At 45.7% G+C, this 20,474-nt stretch overlaps 1 protein-coding gene across 4 annotated transcripts in view; it reads left to right on the top strand.

The window, feature by feature from the left end:
• The first annotated feature begins 1,119 nt into the window (after positions 1-1,119).
• The window catches only part of LOC105829451 (paired box protein Pax-6), a 33,589-nt gene continuing 14,234 nt past the window's right edge, over positions 1,120-20,474 (top strand). For 3 of the 4 annotated variants that reach the window (XM_036292814.1, XM_036292824.1, XM_036292807.1), the window contains exons 1-5: positions 1,120-2,193; positions 7,598-7,907; positions 15,725-15,977; positions 16,487-16,667; positions 19,848-20,124. In XM_036292814.1, the coding sequence (XP_036148707.1) occupies positions 7,895-7,907; positions 15,725-15,977; positions 16,487-16,667; positions 19,848-20,124 (724 nt within the window). In that variant the 5' untranslated portion in view covers positions 1,120-2,193; positions 7,598-7,894. The remainder of the gene's footprint in view (positions 2,194-7,597; positions 7,908-15,724; positions 15,978-16,486; positions 16,668-19,847; positions 20,125-20,474) is intronic. The other variant, XM_036292819.1, reaches the window with a different exon arrangement.

The raw sequence follows: 20,474 nt of genomic DNA, 5'->3' as shown, positions 1-20,474 counted from the left end.
GACCGACGCACTATAAGAATAATCAATTTGATGGAAAAGTTCATTCCAGATAAAATTTAAAAGCCGATTTCAGAAACTTAACTTAAAGAATAGTAGAGAGCAATAATTATTAATTTGATAAGTAAAGAATGATGTACAATGAGAAATCCAGCAAAAGTTCAATAAATTTTTCGTTGGATATAGTAAACGACATTTAATGTAAATTATTAAATAGTGGAAGAGTAAATTATGATATAATAAATCATTATTGTATAAATACGTTCTAATTAAAGGCCTCGGGATAATGAATTACAAGAATAGGCATTGTTAGCTCTAGTTTTCATCGTATTGAGCAAAAATGAATGTAGAAAAACCTCGTAGAAATTGTCGCACTGCTGCCGCATTTTATAAAGGGTAAGTCTGACGAAAGAAGAGCAGAAGAAAGGCAGGTAAAGCAGAAAGGGACACCTTAATCAGACGCATGAATAAAAAAAAAGGGAAACCAAACTGCGAGACTCAAACAGCGTCGCAATTTCGCATTTTTTCACACACTCGCGCGTGCACACAACGTGGCAAACTTACCCCGGCGGCGGCGGTGGCGGTGCGAAAAAATCCGCGTGGAACAGCTCAGCGGTGGAGGTCGACAGGGAAAGAATCGTCGTCGACGACGACGACGACGACGACGACGACGACGACGTTGGCGGCGAGGTTGGCGGCGACGGCGACGGCGACGACAACGGCGTCGGCGACGGCGTTGCGTGCGAGAGTGGCGTCGCGACGCCGGGCGTCGGCGTGTATCTCACACGCGCGCCGTACCTTCCGCGTCGCGCGCCGAAAACAATGGCGTCGTCGGGGTTCTCCGATCTCCTGCCGGGGCAGGGAACGCCGCCCACGGCAAGCACCGCCCCCGTTAGAACGTCCAGCAGCAGCAGCAGCAGCAGCAGCGGACGGACAGCTCGTGAAGCTCGGGTCTTCAGGGCGCCGCGCGCGCGGAGTTGCGCGATGCCGCGCCGCACGGCACAATTGCGGTTTATCCCCACCGTCGACGGTCGGCGAGCGCGACGGGCCACCGCCACGCCATCGCCGGCGTGGCTCCACCCAGCTACGCACTGTGCCGCGCTGGTCCTGGCCGAGAAGCCTCGTCAGGGGCAACGTTGCCCGGAGGCAAGGCAACTGCCTGGTCGACTCCGCTCGCGCAGGCAGGACGAAGGAGTGAGGAAGAGCGAGAACAAGAGGGGAGGGGGGGAGAAGGGAGAAAAGAATGAGGAACGGAGACGGCGAGAGGCGCGGCAGACGCGAGAGCAGGGACACAACGCCGACCGAAGGGAGAGATGGTGTAGCACGATGTGTAGGGAACGCGCTTAGGGGTGGGGACGCCAAAATCGTGCGGCAGGGATCTCCGCATGCGGGAAGGCAGACTCTGGTGGTCAATCGGGCGCCGCGCACCGCAGCAGCGACGCGTCACTGCACCCCTGTTTTGGGAGTCGGGCACGTGCTTCTTTCCTCTCCACCGACGCCGCGCGTTCAACTGGATTCCGGTTGCTCGCAGGCAGCTTCATCCGCAGCCAGCCAGGCGCGATAAGCGTCGATAAACCACGAGAAGCCGCGCATCCACACCCGTGCCCGTGCCGTGCCGTGCCGTGCCGTGTTATCCCGCCGGCTTGCCAAAACCGCCGCCGAGACGCGCGACTCCTGGATACTCTTTCGTAGCGCCGCGGTGCACGGCGTATATTCAACAACATCGCAACCCTGACGAATCAGTACTCCCGCGAATATTCGCGACACGCTGCCGTTGGTCCTCGAGACACGTCCTGTCCCGGTCTCGGAACCGTCGACGTCCACAACGGTGTTTTACGCAACGGTTAAAACCGCAGCGTTGACAGTTGAAATCCGCGATATTAATTGCCAAACGCATTGTGAATTTCCCCAACGTGGCGTGGAGAATCAATGGACTCTCGTTAAACTGTGCGATTTCTGTAGTGTGTCAGTGAGATCGAGCGCCGGTTGAGCCTTGCCGCGGCGTACAACTCACTCGTCGGCAGCCGATTCATCTCGAGGCTCGTCACCGAGGCGAAGGCGTGCACCACGAGGAGCGTGGAGGCTCCGATCAGCGGAACCCGCGCCGAGAAAGTGCTGTGAACGGAGCAACGCCGTCGCGGATTGTGCTTTCAGCTGGTGGCTGGATCCGGCCTGACCACGGCCATTCTCGACACGGTACGTTTCGCATTCATTCGCGCGCGATGAAAAGACGAATCGCCCAACGGGACGCCTAAGAGCATTTTACTCGACTGCGAGTCCGAGAATCTCTCGCTTACAGACGCGAGCCTTTCGTAAACACCATGTAAAGCATTAGGAAAGCAAAGCTTATAGCTTACGCGCGACAATTGCTGCTAAGTAACTGTTTGGTTTGGAATTTAGAATCGTAGAGCATAGACCTGTTTCAAGCTCGAGTTTATCCTCAGTTAACAAATCACCTCACTCACTCCAAATAAACAGAGAGATTAATCTATTGTTTATTGCGATATTTTCTTAATACATTGTGAATGTCATTGTAGAAGATTAGAATTTACTTTCGATTTAAATACTGTAAATTAATTTCTTTTCATTTCTGAAACAATGCAACGATACAAACTACTATCAAATCTTATATTTTACTTGATCAGTATATTATTTTTAAAAAAGAATGAAATTTTAGTCTTGATAATATACAATTTTTTCTATAAAATCACTAGAATTTAAAATAATGCATAAAAATTCGAATGTAATATATAAATTTTTACTTTGTATATTTTTATGTAACTTTATATTTAATTATTGCTCGCTTTGACACAATTTTAATAATGTGTAGCATGTAAAATGTTGAAAAAGTATTTAGAAGCTTGCATTATACGTGTAGATTCAATAGGACAGCACACATTTGATATATTTGAAGATGGAGTACATTTCAATATCTGATAAACGGTTTATCAATTTTTATGCAATATATTTGTCAGTATATTTTGAACAAAGCATTTTTTAAATAATTTATAAGATTATGAGAGGCTTATCTCCTTTATGTAATAAGAGCAGAAATATCTCGTCTAAAACTGACAGAGTGAATTTTTTTCCTGCAATATCGTCTCTTCTACTATCTATAGAAAAACTGTAATAAACCGAAATAGATGTAATAACTTGGACGCGCGGCACGGGGCGACGCGACGGTTAGATACAAATTGCGCGTGGCACAATGGAGTTGTTAACGCCCGAGTACCTCATTATGATCGCGAAAAAAAAGCTGTCGATTACACGCAGAATGCATCGGGCTTGTTTAACGAAGGCGTGCGAGGCGTTATCGCGATTGCCTTTTACTGCAATTTCGATTTTCTAATTCATTGCAGATATCCCGTTCACATTTCAATCTCTATCTGATTTGTATTTGATGTTATTAACTTGATGTGATGAAACTTGTGCGATAGCTACATTTTGCATAGAATAAAAAACAAGAGCGACAGATATTACTAGACGTAAGTTTCAACATTGTAGTTTTAATATTTCTTCCATTTCGCGCGCTCGTAATTATTTATATTTCAATTTCAACGAGATGGAGAGAAAGAAAGAGATGTGTGTATATTACGATATTCTTATTACCACGTTCATAAGCAGCACCCGTAATTTTTAAAAGGACATTATGAAAGGAGCGCCAAATTGCTTTTCATAAAAAATGCTTCCGTATAACTGCTAGAAGCCCCGTATTTTACAATGTTTAAACTTCTCTGCGCCGTTCCAGCTTGCATGTTTATTCGGGAAGCATGCGATAGTCGCCATTATTTTTAGACGAAGGGAGAAACGAACACACTTCGCTCATTGAAAGTGATACAATCTCGGAAAATAACAGATGTCTCCTCGAGTGCTTAACAAAGAAAGCGTACCTCGGAGATTTCGTGAAAAGCCCTTTGTCGTGCCCGAAGCGTCGGCGGTGGAGGGAAAAAAAGGACAGAGGACGAGGAAAAATCTTAGCCTCAATTATTTACTAATTCTACGTCCCTTTTCTTGGGCTACGTGGCTATTCCGTTAAATTGGTTCACGTATACGTTTTGCACAGATAGTTGTGCAATCAATTAAAATTGAAAAAAGAATTAACGCTCAACACATTAGCATAAATCAATAAATGGTCGTTTTGGGGCTACGAAATAATTGAAATTTAAATTTATGCGGGAAAAAAATCAAATTACATTGTTTAATACGTGGAAATCTGATTCGCCGGCGTTACTCATTTGCGGACACACTCGCGATAGAATGCGTCAGAGAATTAAAAAAAAAAAAAGACAGAAATAAAACAACGATTAACTCGAATTCGTATCCGATTCGAATTAGCGCGACGTAGCGAGTACGCGCTCGCAGTTTACTGCCGGCGTTCTAATTGGCGTAAATTAATGCATCGTGCTTAAACTTCCGCCTTTCGCGCTCGACGAGATGCAGGTCGCCTGTGAGATATTCCGCTTTTGTGTGCCGAGAAGGTAGCGCGCGTAGAGTCGCATCGTTTCAACGAGACTAAACGCAGCTCGTTCCTCAGATCCCCGTCGCGTTCTGCACGCCGCCGCCTCGGTTATCCGGATAACTCTGCGGCAGTAAATTTCGTTGCTATTTCATTCCACGCTCTGCTACCTGAAAATCCTCAAGTGCTCGCGTGAAGTAGTCCACCGTTTCCACGTCTCCCCCGCGCGCTTTTTATTAATCCGCGCGATTATGATATCGCAATCAAACGGCGTCTTCGTTTTCGGCAGAAAGTTTAGAGTTAAGAGCAAAAATAATTTTTACACACGCTTTTTACACACCGTTCACACACGCAGATTTATCAGACGATTCTTATGCCGCAAATATTTCTCAAAACTTGCGCGAAGTCCGCCAAGATTAATTATTTATTATTATAAATAAAATAAATACAGTCTGTAACGCGTATCCGTTTGCGAAACATTTATGCAAATCTATCCGTTTTCGTTCCATCGCCAAATGATGTAGACTGCCACCGCGGGGAAACGCTTCTGTAACATCAAGTTGCAGGATATAAAGTATCAACAACTAAATTATTTATCCCTCTGCCAGTCGCGCGAAATCGCGTTTTGACAGCGTAGATCCAATCGAGATCTCGGTGTGGCGGGAGAGAGCCGCGCTCTTTCTTTCTTTCTATCTCTCTCTCTCTCTCTCTCTCTCTCTCTCTCTCTCTCTCTCTCTCTCTCTCTCTCTCTCTCTCTCTCTTTCTTTCTCTCTCTCTCCCTCTCACTGTCGAGAACCTGAGAAGCAGGATCTGAGTGAGTCGCGACGAGACGCGGAATGATCTCGCGGCCGAGCACGTTTAACGACCCTCGGGCTCGCCGCTTTACAGCTTGCACTTTTCGATCCGGCCGGGCGCGCGGGGTATTGATGTCCCCCGCTTTGCCGTCGGCCGTCGTGACGTTACCGCGACCGGGCTTGAAAGGAGCTAATGATCTACGAGTCTCGCCGAATGACAATTAACGCTCGTCCCGAGCGCACGCCGGCGTGTGATGATTAACCGTGATGAGATGAGGGGCACGCCGGAATGCGCATAGACGCGCTGCGCTCTCGCGGCCGCTTCGCGCGCACACGTCGGGCTTCTTCTTCTTCTTCTTCTCGTATAGGATCGGAGAAGAAGGCGCGTTGCGGCAGGTGTTCGATACTGATTGTCGTATGCTGATTTTCACGTTCTAACATCGTCGTTCGAATCGTCTTTGCACGGACACGTTAATTATCATTTTTTTGTTTGTTTGTGGAAAAATGTTGTTTAATTATCGAAGCTCTGATAAATTGACGATAGGGATACGCGTGAATCATACCTGTATATCGTTATGAATGGCAGTCATTTTTTATGCGCATATCTTATCTTCCGCGGGTTTTTAGCTTTAAAAATAGACTAACCACTGATAAGTATGTGTTATTTCAAAGTCACTGTACAGCCGCGGAGCATAATAATTCTGCCCGTTTTACAAATACGGTGATTTATTGTTACAGAATATGAAATATTGTGCAACTTATTGATATCTGAAATTTATTCGCGATTATTAAGTCACCTCTGTAACGTAACGTTGCAAATCCGAGAACGTTTCTTTTTTATTGTCTCAGAAAGAAATCGGATTCAATTTCAATCCACAATTTTCGGAATTACAACAATCCCAATTGCATCGGCTTTGTAATAACGCGACGCATACCTTCTTCCGCGGCATTTCTTTCGCGTTGTATGCGCACAATTTTCGATTTATTGCCGCGGTGCGCAAAGTAATACGAACAAATTTATGCGGGATGTAATCAGCCTTGGAAAAATTCGGAAATTTACCGCCGACGCGGCAATGTTTATTATTTGCCCGGGCGTTATTTATTTTTTGGCGCACTTTGAAATTTGCTTTTGGCGAACCAGTTTCGACGGTGCCAATATTTACCGCGCTTCGCGGGCGATAATCCCCCGAATTATGTTCTTTGAAGCCGCGTTATTTACGCGCGCGGAAGGGCGTGTGCGACGCGTCGTGTCGCGTCGCGACGCGCCGCGCCGCGCCCGCACTACGGAAAGGTATAGGGATCAATTGAATTCCCGTAAATTGCCGTAAATTTATAAAATTATTGCGAGAACGTATGTAAAATTATTTCGGCCATCGCGCGCCGGCATGTTCGTTAATCGTTAACACCGATGCTCTCGCGCCGTTCGCCGTCGGCTATCGCACGTACGTCCGCCACCGCCGCCGTCGCCGCTGGTTGTGTTGTTTTTTTTCGCGTAACGCCTTTTTTTTCCTCGCCAAGCAGCAAAAATTTCGCAATACGATTAAGAACGACGCGAAATTGTAAATCGAAACGCGCTCGCGTCTGTTAATAATCCATGCTCCCGATACGTTACGTCGTTACGCCCGAAATTGGTTTTTGATCGCGCTCCGCACTAAATAATCATCGTGCAGCGATATATTCCCCGCGAGAGTTACGGCATTATCGGCGATATTATCCCGCCCCGATAATACGGTATCCGCGTTATAGCATGTTATACGAATTTTAACATGTTTACGATCAACATGTCTTTTTTTTTTTTTGGTGAAAACGATGGTGAATTTTTTCTGTTTGTATTTTTTGCTTTTAGATAAAGCACAGGGAAAGAGAGGGAAAGAGAGAGAGAGAGAGAGAGAGAGAGAGAGAGAGAGAGAGAGAAAGGGGAGGAGGGAGAGACTGATTAGTTTTTCTTTCTTCTTAAAAATTACTCTTTTGAAAGATATTATATTACTGTGTGTACAATCATAAAGATACTATTTTAACAGGAACGAGATTGCGTTTACTTTTCGAGAAAGTTAAAGTGCAAAAACTTTATGAGGAAAGTTGTATAAAAAGTATAATCCATATTGAACGGGTCCATTGAAATAACTACGTCGTTTATCAGATTTATCTTTACTCTCTCGTCATGTTAAGTGCCGGGGAATTGCATTTATTCTATAAAATAAATATGTGATGTTATTTAATCAATACTCTTCCACCTATACGATCTCTCTCTTTCTCTCTCTTTCCGAGCGGATTAGGCGCGAAAGCACCTAATTAAAAGCAAATCGCAGGTCGAGGGGCAGTCTGACCGAGCCATTTCGAATGATTTTAGCACTGTGTTAGCGTGGCCGGAGGTGGCGGCGGCGGCGACGGCGGCGGCGACGGCGGCGGCGGCGGCAGCGGCGGCGGAGGCGGCAGTGGCGGTCGGCTGAGCCTGCACCTTCGTCCTTGCGGAGGTAGCGGTGGCGGCGGCATCGCCGAAAGTGACAGCGCTCCGGAATACCCGCCGAGCGCTGCGGCAGTGCGGAGCAGGGAGGCGGCGGCGGCGGCGCTGCACGCGGCAAGGACCCTGTTGGGCGCGGGGGTGGCTAACCCTTGCTCGCCCACCCCCGAGCCGCCCTTTTGGAAGATGCCGCATAAAGGTCGGTAGAATCTATTTACTTAATTTGGACGAGCCACCGCGAGAAAACGAGGTGTTTGGCGATTGACCGGAACCGCGTTGACGCGACAGCGATAATCGGTAGACGAATATAGTTGATTTTCTAAATCAAATAAACTTTTCCGGCAAAAAATTCATGTGTAAATGGAAAGAGTCATTCGCCGAGAATCATACATTGAATTGTTCCGCGAGAAAGCATTGTCAATTACCGAACACTTTGTTTAAATAAGTGAGATGAAAATGGAAAAGAATAATTTTACAATTCTAACTGGAAAAGTTACTTGCATTAAAGTGAAACAAAATGAAATGGATGAGTAAATTTTTATAAAGCTTGATCCTACTAATCCTGCGGACTAAATATCAGAGAAAAATTTGTTTATAAATTCTTGAATTGTCGATTATTTTTACGGTTCTTCAGCGGCTTCTCGCGATACTGCAATCTGACGGTCACTTAACAAGTTATATAATTTAAAGGGAGAAGCGACTGCAGTAAACGGTCTATGTAGACTCAGTAATTCGCAAGTATGCGCATCTTGCAATTCTAATTAAATAGTTAAGAATCAATTGCGCTAATTCTCACTAACTCTAAGAAAACTTATATAACTTTTATAAGTTTTTCTTTAAGAAGGTCCCATTAAAAGTATTAAGAATCACAATCGTTTAGTAATTAGAATTTAGTAGTAATATTGTTTGACATTCTCGCATGATTCTTTCTCTCGTTCGTGACGACTTCGAGTATTCAGGATAAAAAATATTTTAGGAATTAACCTAAAAGTATATAACGTTTCGGGGCGACAGCAAATCGATTTTGGTGGTTGTTTTTGCGGCGTGCAACGCGTGTTATTGCCGCGTCGTTGTGCTATCACTCGCAGGGCGAGACCCAAGCAGGCAGGTAGTGGCGCGAGCCGTGTACAACATCGTATTACCCTTAATTTAATGGCGACAAGTAATTCGTAACATACGCGAATCAAAGTTTTCTTAAGGTAGACGGTTTCGATAAGCCCTTCCAGCGAACTTGTGATGAGTTATATACGAGCGAAGGGACGAGTAAATACGCGTACGCTTATGAGCTTAGGTGAGCTCGCGGTTACCCCCGGGGGTTAGTTGGTAACTTGACACGCCTTTGGTCGGCTTCTGTCGGGCCAGCGGCCCCTTCGCCTCTGACTTCGGCGAGGCGAAGGGTGGCGGCCCTCTTGCACCTCGAGAGATTCGTCCTCGCGACCCCAACGCGACCCCACCGCACCCGGCAGCGATCGGTTGTTAGGCTGCGTGTCTCGGACCTCCCTTCCTTCGTACCCCCGACAATAAGCGGGGGCCGCTTACACCGCCAATTTGTCTCGACGCAACGTAATCTTTCCCCGGTCGAGGAGTTACCCACACTTCGTTCGAGAGCAGAGACGCGGGATCGCGTTACGTGGCTATAGCCTACGCGAGATCATAATGGGACTTGTAGGAGGGTAAGTGCTTCCTACCACCCCCTCTCTTCTCTTCTCTTCTTATAATATCCCCTCCTCGTGTATAGCTTCAGAGGCGGACAATGCTCGCGTGGCACGAGCGCGCCCCTCTTTCATTCGTCCAACCACCAGTCTATCCTTCTCTCTTTTCCTCCTATGTACTATACGTATATCAGAGAAAGAGAGCGCTTTCTCTTACTTCGGTTCTCCATAAAAACCTCGTAGCTATTGGACTCAAACGGCCGATTCACGAGAGCGCTTTATTTCGTTCTCGTCGCTACACGAGATTTGTTAATGGTTATGGGCCCCGCACGCAATGGTTACGGGCTCCGGGATCGGATCTCGCGCGTGCCAGAGCAGCGGAGGCTGCGGAGATTACCTGCCTCCGCTGCTCCAAGGGGGTAATAAATGTCGGCGGCGCGGGATTATCCCCGCGACCAATCAATAGAGACCACCACACGGTATACGTCCGCGAGGCACGCCGATAACTTTTGCCCGTGGATAGTACATGTACATATAGGGGAGCTTCGAATACGCCGGTTTGCGTGGCTTTGCCGGCATATTGTTACGGAAAATACGAGGCATTCCGTTAATTCGAGCAGTAGCTGGATTCCGGGACACTTTGTACACATGAAGAGCCGTTAATTAAGGAGCCATTAAATCTCAGGAGTTAAATTGAGTCTTTAAATCTATTGCGTAACACGTTCGCGACATTCTTCGTTCGCGAATTGTCAAATGGGAAACATTGAGAGTAACTTCGTTTATAATTTAAAAATCACAATGGAATCGCGCGCCGCGACGAAGGAGCTAATACGTACGAACGTATGTATACGCAGTTAATATTTCGATGATGTTAAGGATTGCTGTCGCCTTCGCTCGTTTACGACAATAGCTTCTTTCGTACAATGAGCGTTTATCGAGTCGGGGATTTCACGGTCCGTTATCCCGTTTACCGGCGCAAAACTTATTTAAACGTTGCGCGGCGGCGGCGGCGGCGGCAGCGTCGAGATTATCGTGTTATCTCGCGTTATTCCCGCGCGAAGCATCTTGTTATCCGTTGAATAGTAACGAACGCGAAACGTACGATTACTAAACCCCCCGCGGCCAACGAGTGCTCGGTATTTACCTGCGAAAAGCTACGGGGAAGACACACACTTGTGCGCGAGGCAGCCCTTTACACACTGGTGTCAATAATAACGGGCGCGGTAATGAGTATGCGCTGCCAGGGGGATGACGGCTGCTAATATTGCGCCGCCGCCTCTTAACACCGTCCGTAATGAATTCGTCGTCGTCATCGCCGTCGTCGTCGAGCGCGAGAGCTCTTACCGCGATTCAACTCATTAGAGAGCGTATGCCTGGCACGCCATCTTTGATGTCGTTGAAAGACGCGCACGAGATGAAGTTCTCTCTCTCTCTCTCTCTCTCTCTCTCTCTTCCTCCGTGATACCCGGCGAGTTTATCACGAAACGCTCGGAGGCTGTGCCCCGGCTGCGCGACCCCTTTCCTTCCCTTTCCGCGCCGGGTTTGCTCATCCTTCGGAATCTCTACCGACGTGATAATAACGTTTAGCCGGTGACACTCGACAAACGCGCGTCGACTTGAGAGGCGCCCGACCGCCTCGGCGTTACGCCACTAACGGACTCCGGGACTGTCACCGGAAATAAGCGCGACTAGATGTCTTGTAAATGTTGAGTTGAGAACGCGTTAACGCGACGACTGCAGCTCCGGCGTGAACTCCTCGGAACGCCCGCCCCCACCCCCTTCCCCCTTTCTCTTCCGTTACGAATTATTTATCAATCTGTTGGTTGCTTGCCAACGTCACGTTTATCTTAATTTTCAATGTAAACGAAGCGGGGTAATTGAGCCGCGGTGAATGTTCGTTAATTCCCGATTGTGCATGCCCGCAATGCCGTCAAACCGGCTGACTCCAAATGCTCCCACTTTTTTTTTTCCACCGGCAGTCTAATAACGTCGCGCTTTGCATCGCATTCCGCGACCGAAATATCTGTTTTGTAATCGCCTCTATTATACCAAGCTGAGAGAGTTGGACGATTTGTATGTCTAATTAATGCGGTCGGCGCGCATAATTATATTATTTAGCGTATGCGCGGCGCAACGACGGCGAGAGGTGAAAGCAATTTGGCCGCGAAAGCGATATTTTTTTTTTTTTTTTATGGATGTCGACGGATAAACGGCACAGTTCGTTAAATGAATTCGGACCGGAACACTCTGTAACTGATTATGTTCGGCCGGTTTCGAGTCGCAACGCGGGACTAATTACCCGCAAACTATTATTACATCCCATTAAACAACTATTCCGCTGCAAACTTTCCGTCATCGTTGGAAATTGGAGTGGCGCATTAGCCGCTCCGCTGGGCTGTTTTGTTTCTATTATCGGGTAACGATCAATCGTTCCTTTCCAACGAGTTTAATGTTTGTTCGTCTAGAGTACGTATACAGTGACTCATGGAATTGATCAAGTGGTCTCGGGAAAATTTCGGAGAGTAATGCTCTAACGTTTCTGCGAATTTCCTACAAACGGCGTTCACCGTCTTAAAAATTCAAGATCGCCGGCAAATAAATCTTTCAGTTTAACTTCCGTTTCGTTTCCGCCGTCGAGCAGACCTCGAAAATAACCACTTCCAAATGGGGGAGGGGGGGAGGAAGGTACCAAATTACGAAGTCGACTCGCGCGAGGCGCTACATCGATTCGTCGCGCGCGTCTATTCGCGCATCTTAAATACCGGCGATCGTTTTCGCGCTTAAAGGCCGCCTCTCGCCCGGCGCGGGTGAGAGCGGACGGAGGGGGATGTTTGGCGAGGGTGGCAAGGGGTGGCTCGACCGAGCGAACCGACGCGACGCGGGGTGGCCGGGGAGGACGAGGGTGCCGCGACGTCGTGCGCCGGGGTTGCACAGGATGGGATTTAATCTGTGTCCCGTTTCACGCTCAGCCAAGTGGAACCTTTTTGCCTCACTTTGCGGCGCGACTCGCTTTTGCGCCGCACCGCCGCGTAGATTAACGCGAAATTATATATAAAGAATGTGTGCGGCCGGCGGGTGTGTGCACGGGTCGACGGCGTCGGGCTCGGGCGATATTCGAGCCCTCTCTCGCCGACATCATCCCCCACTGTCGGGGGTGGTTGCTCTCCCCCCTCCCCTTCCTGGCGAGGAGGGCGTGAGGCAAAAGACGATGAGCGAAAGGGTGAATCTCGCGCGCATATACGTGTACAGCTAAGTCGTGCACACTTGTCCCCTTTGTAACGAATTAAACTTGTGAAAAACAGCACAGACTCGTGCGCCGTCCCTTCAAAGGACGAGGCCGTCGCGACGCGTCCTCGCTTTCATCGGCGCCTATTTTTAACGTAAATTACTCTGTCGAAAGATTGAAGTTTAGCAGAGTATGAGACGAAGTATCTTCGGATAGCGACTATATAGATATATCCGAATAGAATAGCCGAATTTGCTAATTAAAATATGAAAAATAAATCGCAGCATACGAAATTAATTAAAGAATTATTCCAGGAGAGTTTATCGCGGTGGCATATTACGATGGAATAATATACAGGGGCTAAACAAAATAATGGGAACATCTGGATGAATGCACTACTTATTTAATAAGAGGTTGATTTATCTTTTGTCTTTAATACAGATTTTATCCTTGTTTATATTTTTTTTGGCCATTTTCTTTGTATAGAAATTACAACGATTTAAGAATTATTATAATGTGCAATGAGAGACATATTACTATATAAAGGTGACAGCTGCACGCATTCGCAGATTTAAGTGCTTTTATTAATCTGAGCAAAGAATGAATATTCATTACCTCATCGTAAAAGAAAGTCTGGAGAGTGTCGCTTTAATTGGTTTGAGATAAATGTCTCGTTCTTTATTGTTATCATCCACTTTCCATCGTACGTAATCAAAGGAACATTAAACTAAGTTCGCGGAAGCGGCGACGACTACGACTGACAAGTCGATAACAAAGATCAATTTCTTCTCTGCTAATTCGCCATTGATATTCCGACATTTTTGATCAGTCGTTGTGAATGAATCGAGCTCTTCTATGTTTTTTTAAAACCTCGCAAAATGTTTCCCAACATATTTTAAAGCTTTTACCATTATTTCATTCGCATAAAGGCACCATGAAATTAAATACAGTTATAAAACCGCGTCCTAAAAAAGATGATGTTATTTTTCTCTCCTCTTGCATTTGCGAATCGTAGCATGCTATGATAAAATGCAGGAATAAGAAGGACCCCCTCGAAAATTTCCGCGTTGCCTCGCCGCGGAATTATTTGTAACAAGACTCTCGACTCCAATTTCTCGCTTCTCGTTCTTCATCACCATATTCCATTCCTTTCAGCGTGCTTGAAGCTCGCTTAAAAAGTTCTGGTTATAATGCAGAAACGACTGAAGCCAGGAAACCTTTTGCAATAAATGCCAGAACGTTGCAGAACGGATTTATTATTGCCAACAAATAACTGCGAATATAAAAAAATACATTCGCGAATTTACACAGAAGTTAATAAAACACAGGTTTCGTCAAAGCATATTGCCAATTGTAAAAATTCCATTAAATAATTTTAAACTGTGTGTTATAAATTAATTTAAAACTAACTAAAAAAATTTTTAGAACACTACCATTTTAAACCGGAAACAAATATAAATACTCTTACAATCAAAGAAAAGCATGTTCAATGTATATACATAATTCCAAAATTTATTATAATAAAAATATACTACGATGTCTTTATATTAATAAGTTGTCTATTCGCCATCGTTGTCTGTTACTTTCAAAAACATTTTCCACTAAATTGATAGTATTGTTGAGATAGAAATGTCTGTATAAAACAAATCTACGTCGAACAAACTGTTTCAACTTTCATATTTTCTTTTCAGAAAGCTTTAGTTTTATATGTACTACTGTTTTCTGTAAGATTCCGTTTTCTGTTTTATGCGACAATTTTAGTCCTTTCAAGTTTGTGAGGAGAAACATAGTTTTGAATTATCTTACACACGCGGCACTTACTAAATACATCTTTTTTTCATACAAGTCAGATAGTAAATAATCTTATTTAAAACTTATCGTGAAGGCAATCTCGCTATTTGCTTTACCGTCAAATTCTTCCATCTTTAATATACATATATATATATATATTATATATATGTATATGTATTAAATTAAAAAACTGCGATTTAAATTGATTTGAATTCAATGATTGTAGCCAGTATGAATTATTAGCTTTTGAGAAATGGTTACAATTTTCTGCCAAAGAACTTTTTATCCTTTTATATATTTATAACTACGATTGATTATAAAATGCGGCGATCTTCGATCTTTTCGCATCGGTGCAGACGAGATACGACAGAAATAGCGTGAGGGTAGAACGAGAGGAAGAGACAGCGAGCGAGAAAACCATTTTGTGTCGTTATACGAAGTGGGATTTCGCACAGCGACAAAGCGAACCGTCCAAGATTACATTCCAACTATTTCTTGTCGTTTTGCGCGACGCAAAAGCGGGAATTAATTAAATTTGTTAATTGCAAGATGCATTTAGTAGCGGCGGTTCTCCTCGAATTCTCCCGTCATCCACGCGCCGTCACTCTCTCATTGCATCTTTTTCCTTGGATTGTGTCAGTGACGACGCACCATCAGAAATTTAACAAAGAGTGACGAGAGAAGCTGAAAGGTCCACTTTTGCCCGCATTAGGACATACGTTGGGTGAAAAATCGTTTTGTTCACCATGAGAATCAATATCCTTTGAAACGTCTTCATTGGCAGCGTATATCCCCCGAATGCAAGTCGAATGCATTTCCGTTTATGTACCATGCACATATAGTATACATACACCTTGTAAAGGTTTATCGTAACTGTTACAATTTCTGAAGCCTCTCATGTAATGATCGAATTACGCGATACCGTGCCGTATATCTATTCGTTATACCTGCCATTGTCCACTCGCGTCGCAATTACCGTCGCCGGCATCGCACGTATCTACGCGATAATATTTCCGTTTCGCCGATTCCTCCGCGCGCACGTTACACAACCGGCGTACGGCAGACGTGTAACCGTAATAAGGTACACGGCACAGGGCGAATTAATCGGCGCGCAAGGGTCAAACTGATCTTCGTTACGTGACATCCGCAGGGCGGCGGAGCGTGTGATCGCGGCGCAAACATCTCCCTTGGCGTTCAATCTGACGCTTTCGGATCCGTGCGGCGCGACGGGCGCGAGCGCTAATTAGACTAATAAGAACGCGTACCGGCGCGCGTACTATCCGCTGTTTACCAATCAGATGTTCTGGTGCGAGGTGACGTATACGTTGCGCGCGTTTTGTTTCACAGAGGAGGACTTGATGCACGGGGGTGGCGCGGGTATTGGCGGGGGTTCTATGGTCGGACAGAACTCAATATTTGGGTGCTCGGCTGCAGGACACAGCGGGGTTAACCAGCTCGGCGGCGTTTACGTCAACGGCCGACCGCTGCCGGACTCCACGAGGCAGAAGATCGTCGAGCTGGCCCACAGCGGGGCCAGACCGTGCGACATATCGCGCATACTGCAGGTCAGCAATGGATGCGTCTCCAAGATCCTCGGCAGGTAAGTAAACCGCGCCGCGTCTCGGTTACTTCGTCGAGATCGATCGCGATCAAGAAATTAAACTGTTCTCTCCGCGACACTTGAGTGGCAAAGGAATTTGATTGCTATTGTCTATTAGCAAATCCAATCAACGGACTTCAATGGCTACAAGACACAACCGCTTGTATTTCCTCGATGCAATTAGCGGCCAATCGATAAATTTGCGACGAAATTTACAGGATTTTCTTTTATTTTTAGCGTTTCATTGACGCCAGAGATTTAAAAATAATTGGATATATAATAACAAGCGAATGTGTTACATCTCCATTTTTCATGTAGCAATATCTCCGTGTGAATATAACGTGGTTCTTGTAAATTGCGGAGTATTAATAAAGCTAGCTTTCATCCAATAATACCTCCTTTATAAAGATTTTCGTACCTTTTTTTTTTTTCAATTATCATGTTTAAAAGACCCGCTACGATCGTTAATGCAACAAGAGTGAAAATAAAAACAATTCTCCGTTTCGTAGGTATTACGAGACTGGTTCGATCAAGCCGCGGGCGATCGGCGGTAGCAAACCACGAGTTGCGACAACGCCTGTCGTTAACAAAATCGCCGACTACAAGCGAGAATGTCCCTCGATCTTCGCCTGGGAGATTCGCGATCGACTGTTGCAGGAGGGCGTTTGCAATAACGACAATATACCCAGCGTAAGTAGAAGAAGTCGAAATGTGTGAGACATACTTATATAATTTAGTAGGACGCGGAGTGTCAGGTGATTGATAGTAATGGTGAACGCGTCCCTCGATCGAACGTACTTCGCTAAGTGTCGTAGATTAGAATAAAGCGAATTTAAACGAGCGGATTACGCTACCAGATTCCAGTTTCTCGAGATTGAACGGACATTCTCCCATCTCGCGCGAATAAATTCGCGACGCGCGAATAAATTTCCCGCTGTGTTTGGCGCCGTACCATTGATTGGATACGGTATAAGTTTACGCGTAATCCGCCGTCGACTTATCGTGGCGCGCAGCCGGTCGGGTGTACTTACCCGTCGGATCCGGCCACTCGACCCTAATCAAAGTCTCGTCAATACGATCGGCTGGGTGGGGTAATCGGTCCATTACGCGGACCTCGGCATTGTCCACCCTCCCGGGCGCTGATCGCCCTTCTCCGAACCCGAAGAATCCTCTCCGGTTGTACGTCCGTCCATCTACCAAACATCCTGCCCACCCAACCTCCCTTCTCTCGACCGCGCGAAATATCCTCGAAGGTCGATCGTCCTCATCTTGGCTCCTTCGAGGACGCTCTCTATCTCTCTCTCTCTCTCTCTCTACTGGTAGTACCCCCTTCGCCTCTCTACTCTTTCCCTCATCCGAGGCTGCCCGTCAAGAATACCGAGGGGGATGGCACGCGTACAAGTCGTTATCCATCGGCTTGTGAACCAAACGCTCGCTCTTGCCGGTGTGTTCCTAGGAACTGCCGAGTGAAGAAGGTTGATGGGGGATGCTGGGGGTTGCAGGATGATCAATCAGAACGTCTAGCACGCGCTCCTGTCGTCAAGCGTGTAATACGCCGGCCAATGGCGAGATTACATTGGAGAGAGAACATCGCTCAATAGAATATATTTCATCCCTTGATCTATTTAATATTTTTTTTGGAAGTTACAAGCATCGCTCTATTAATGAATATATATGTCCTTTTAATATATCTTACTGTTTATCATATAGCTTTTCTTAAGTGACAATCATCATTCTATTAACAATGATAAATGATTAAAACTTCTCTACGATAATATATAAAATAGTAAAATATAAAACCTCTAGTAAATATACGAATTTCCTGGAATCATGATTAGTGAACCAAAAACCAGCAGAATTATTTTTCAGAGCAATTGAAAATCAGAATTGAGAGAAGAGACGTTATTTGATCGACGGAATGTTCTTTCGATCGTTTCGATCTTTTCTCAACTACTGGTGGAATCGCTGGTAGAATTGGCGGTGATGTTGGCTATTGCGGCTGGTACACATCGCGTCGGGGGTTGGTGTCGGGGGTGCGCGCGGGGTTAGTCAGCGGCGAGAGCGGACGGGAGCGGGTAGAATCAGGGTGAATGGGATCAGTTAAGCGTGTTGCACAATTATTCGTGTCCGGTCGCGCGTGTAATGGCCTGCATCGACGCTGCGGCTGTTGTGCGGCGAGAGTGGAACGGTCCGGAGCGTATAGCCGGGATCTCTCTCTCTCTCTCTCTCTCTCTTTCTCTCTCTCCCTCTCTCTCTCTCTCTCTCTCCCGGCATCCAGGCTGGATAGACGGTTTGATGACGGAGAGCCTGGTCCGGGTTAGCCGGGGCTAACTCGTCTCGAAACGTCGCTTCCGCTATTCGCCTGTTACTATCTCGTAGCTTTGGAATGAGCCGAGACGGTAGAAGTTACGTACGCTCGATAAACTCCGGAACACGTGGTTCGCGGACGCGATCGATGATTCATCACGATCGACATTTCCAATCAATTTTGTAATATACCATCGCGGGGGACTGGATGGAGATTTAAACAAGATTTTACTTTATCTTGTATTTTCTGATCATTTTTATCACAGCATGATGACTTTACATCGAGGTATTATGTTATAACCAAGTGCAATATTCGCCCGAATGTATCCGAATAATAATCAAACCGGCAAAGTCAGAGTTCCTCTTTAATTTAACTCTAATAATAGATGACCGTGCAGTGCGGTATATTCTAACGGTGACTCTCTCTCTCGGCCATTATTCCGGTTTTGACTCAAACCGCGCGAGAGGGATCGACCGTGCGTACTCGTTCCGTTCTCGTCGAAGCTTGTCGACCTCGTAATTAAGAAGCTCCGCTCGATATCCGACGTCCGCACTGCATTAACGGCCGTGTATATCCGGCTGCTGCACCATGCCTCGCGTCGATTGCGGAGAAGAGCTGGGGGATGGGGTTGGCGCGCGTACGGAGCGCGCCGAGGACCATTATGTGCAAGTTGAGAGCGCGATGCTTGGATCCCTGTACTATACGCCGGCTCGTTATAACTTTGGAGTTAGCCAGTGGCTCGGTTGCGGGCGTAAGGTGAAGACGACAACGATGACGACGGGGACCGTCCCTCGAAATGGAGGGGGATGAAGAGCCATGGAGACCGTTTTATGTAATAATAATTGGATGGCGGTGTCCTTTCATCTGGATATGACCCTCTTCGCATCCCGCGACCGCAGGAGGACGAAAAAGAGGAAGAAGGATCCCGCGCGAGGGGACAACGGTGAGGGACGGACAATCAGAGCGCAACTACGACGACGGAAATGATTCTCGTGTGACGACAAGTGGCTACGGTTGCGAGATTTTACAAAGAGCCTCGCCCCGATCCGTCACATTGTGGCCTCTGTCTCTTTTTCCCTTGATCGCGAAGATCGCATCTTACGCACAGGGGTACATTGCCTATTAATGCCGAAAAGCGATGCAACGTTTTCTCTGAACTATCCGTTTTTTTTTCTATAAGCTAGGAATACTAGAAGCAAAATTCATAAAAAATGGTAATTGTATCAACAGTCTTTGAATTGAAGATGATTTAATATTAGCTACTCGAGTGTTAAATTAAATATGCAGACTAATTAATCGAATTATACTTAAAGGTATTCATAAACACGTTAAACATTAAAACATATTTCCTAGAACAATTTTGAATTTAACATAGAGACAAGTAGATATAATTTATAAATGTACAATAATAATTTAGAATTTTAATTAAAATCGTTGCCGGAAATTTAAATAAAAAATACATATGATAGATGTAATTTTTATACCAATTTCTTGACACTCGTAAAATTGAAATAATAAGCGATTCGAATTGAATCTGATGGAAAATTTTCGTCTGTTTGTAGGTGTCGTCCATTAACAGGGTACTCAGGAACCTGGCCTCGCAGAAGGAGCAACAGGCGGCTGCGGTGCAAGCGCATCAGGGTGCCGAGAGCGTCTACGACAAGCTGAGAATGTTTAACGGGCAGGCAGCAGGTTGGCCGCCGGCGTGGTATTCGGCAACACCTCCCCATCATCCCCTGGCCACGGGAATTCCAACCGCGGCGACTCCTGGATCCGGTCAGACTCTTCTGCCCGGTAGTCAGCTTCATGGGCGTGACGATTCTTTGTTGAAGCGAAGCGGTAAGTTTTTTTATTTACTTTTGTTTCGATCGACGATAAAATGTTTACGAAAATATTATTGACAGCGTGCCTTAATTATCGTTTCAGAAACCGTGCAGACCTATATTTGTTTATCTTCCTGCTGTATTTCAATTCAATATTTATTTCTCAAATTATAAAAGATAAAATTTGTATTTAAAAACAATAATGTTACGAATAAGGATATAACGATCTTTCTTTTATGCAAAATAATAATCCGTATAATAATTTCAATATAAAAAGATTCAGATTAATTAAAAAATTATGACAAATAAATATTTGTCTTTGCAGACTAAAATTTGCACGATCTTGCTTTTGACTCGTCGAATGAT

The sequence above is a fragment of the Monomorium pharaonis genome, chromosome 1 (genome assembly GCF_013373865.1).
Source record: "Monomorium pharaonis isolate MP-MQ-018 chromosome 1, ASM1337386v2, whole genome shotgun sequence".
NCBI classification, from domain to species: Eukaryota; Metazoa; Arthropoda; class Insecta; order Hymenoptera; family Formicidae; genus Monomorium; species Monomorium pharaonis.
The sequence above is the reverse complement of the archived record's forward strand: the minus strand, read 5'-3'. Positions and strand labels throughout refer to the sequence as shown.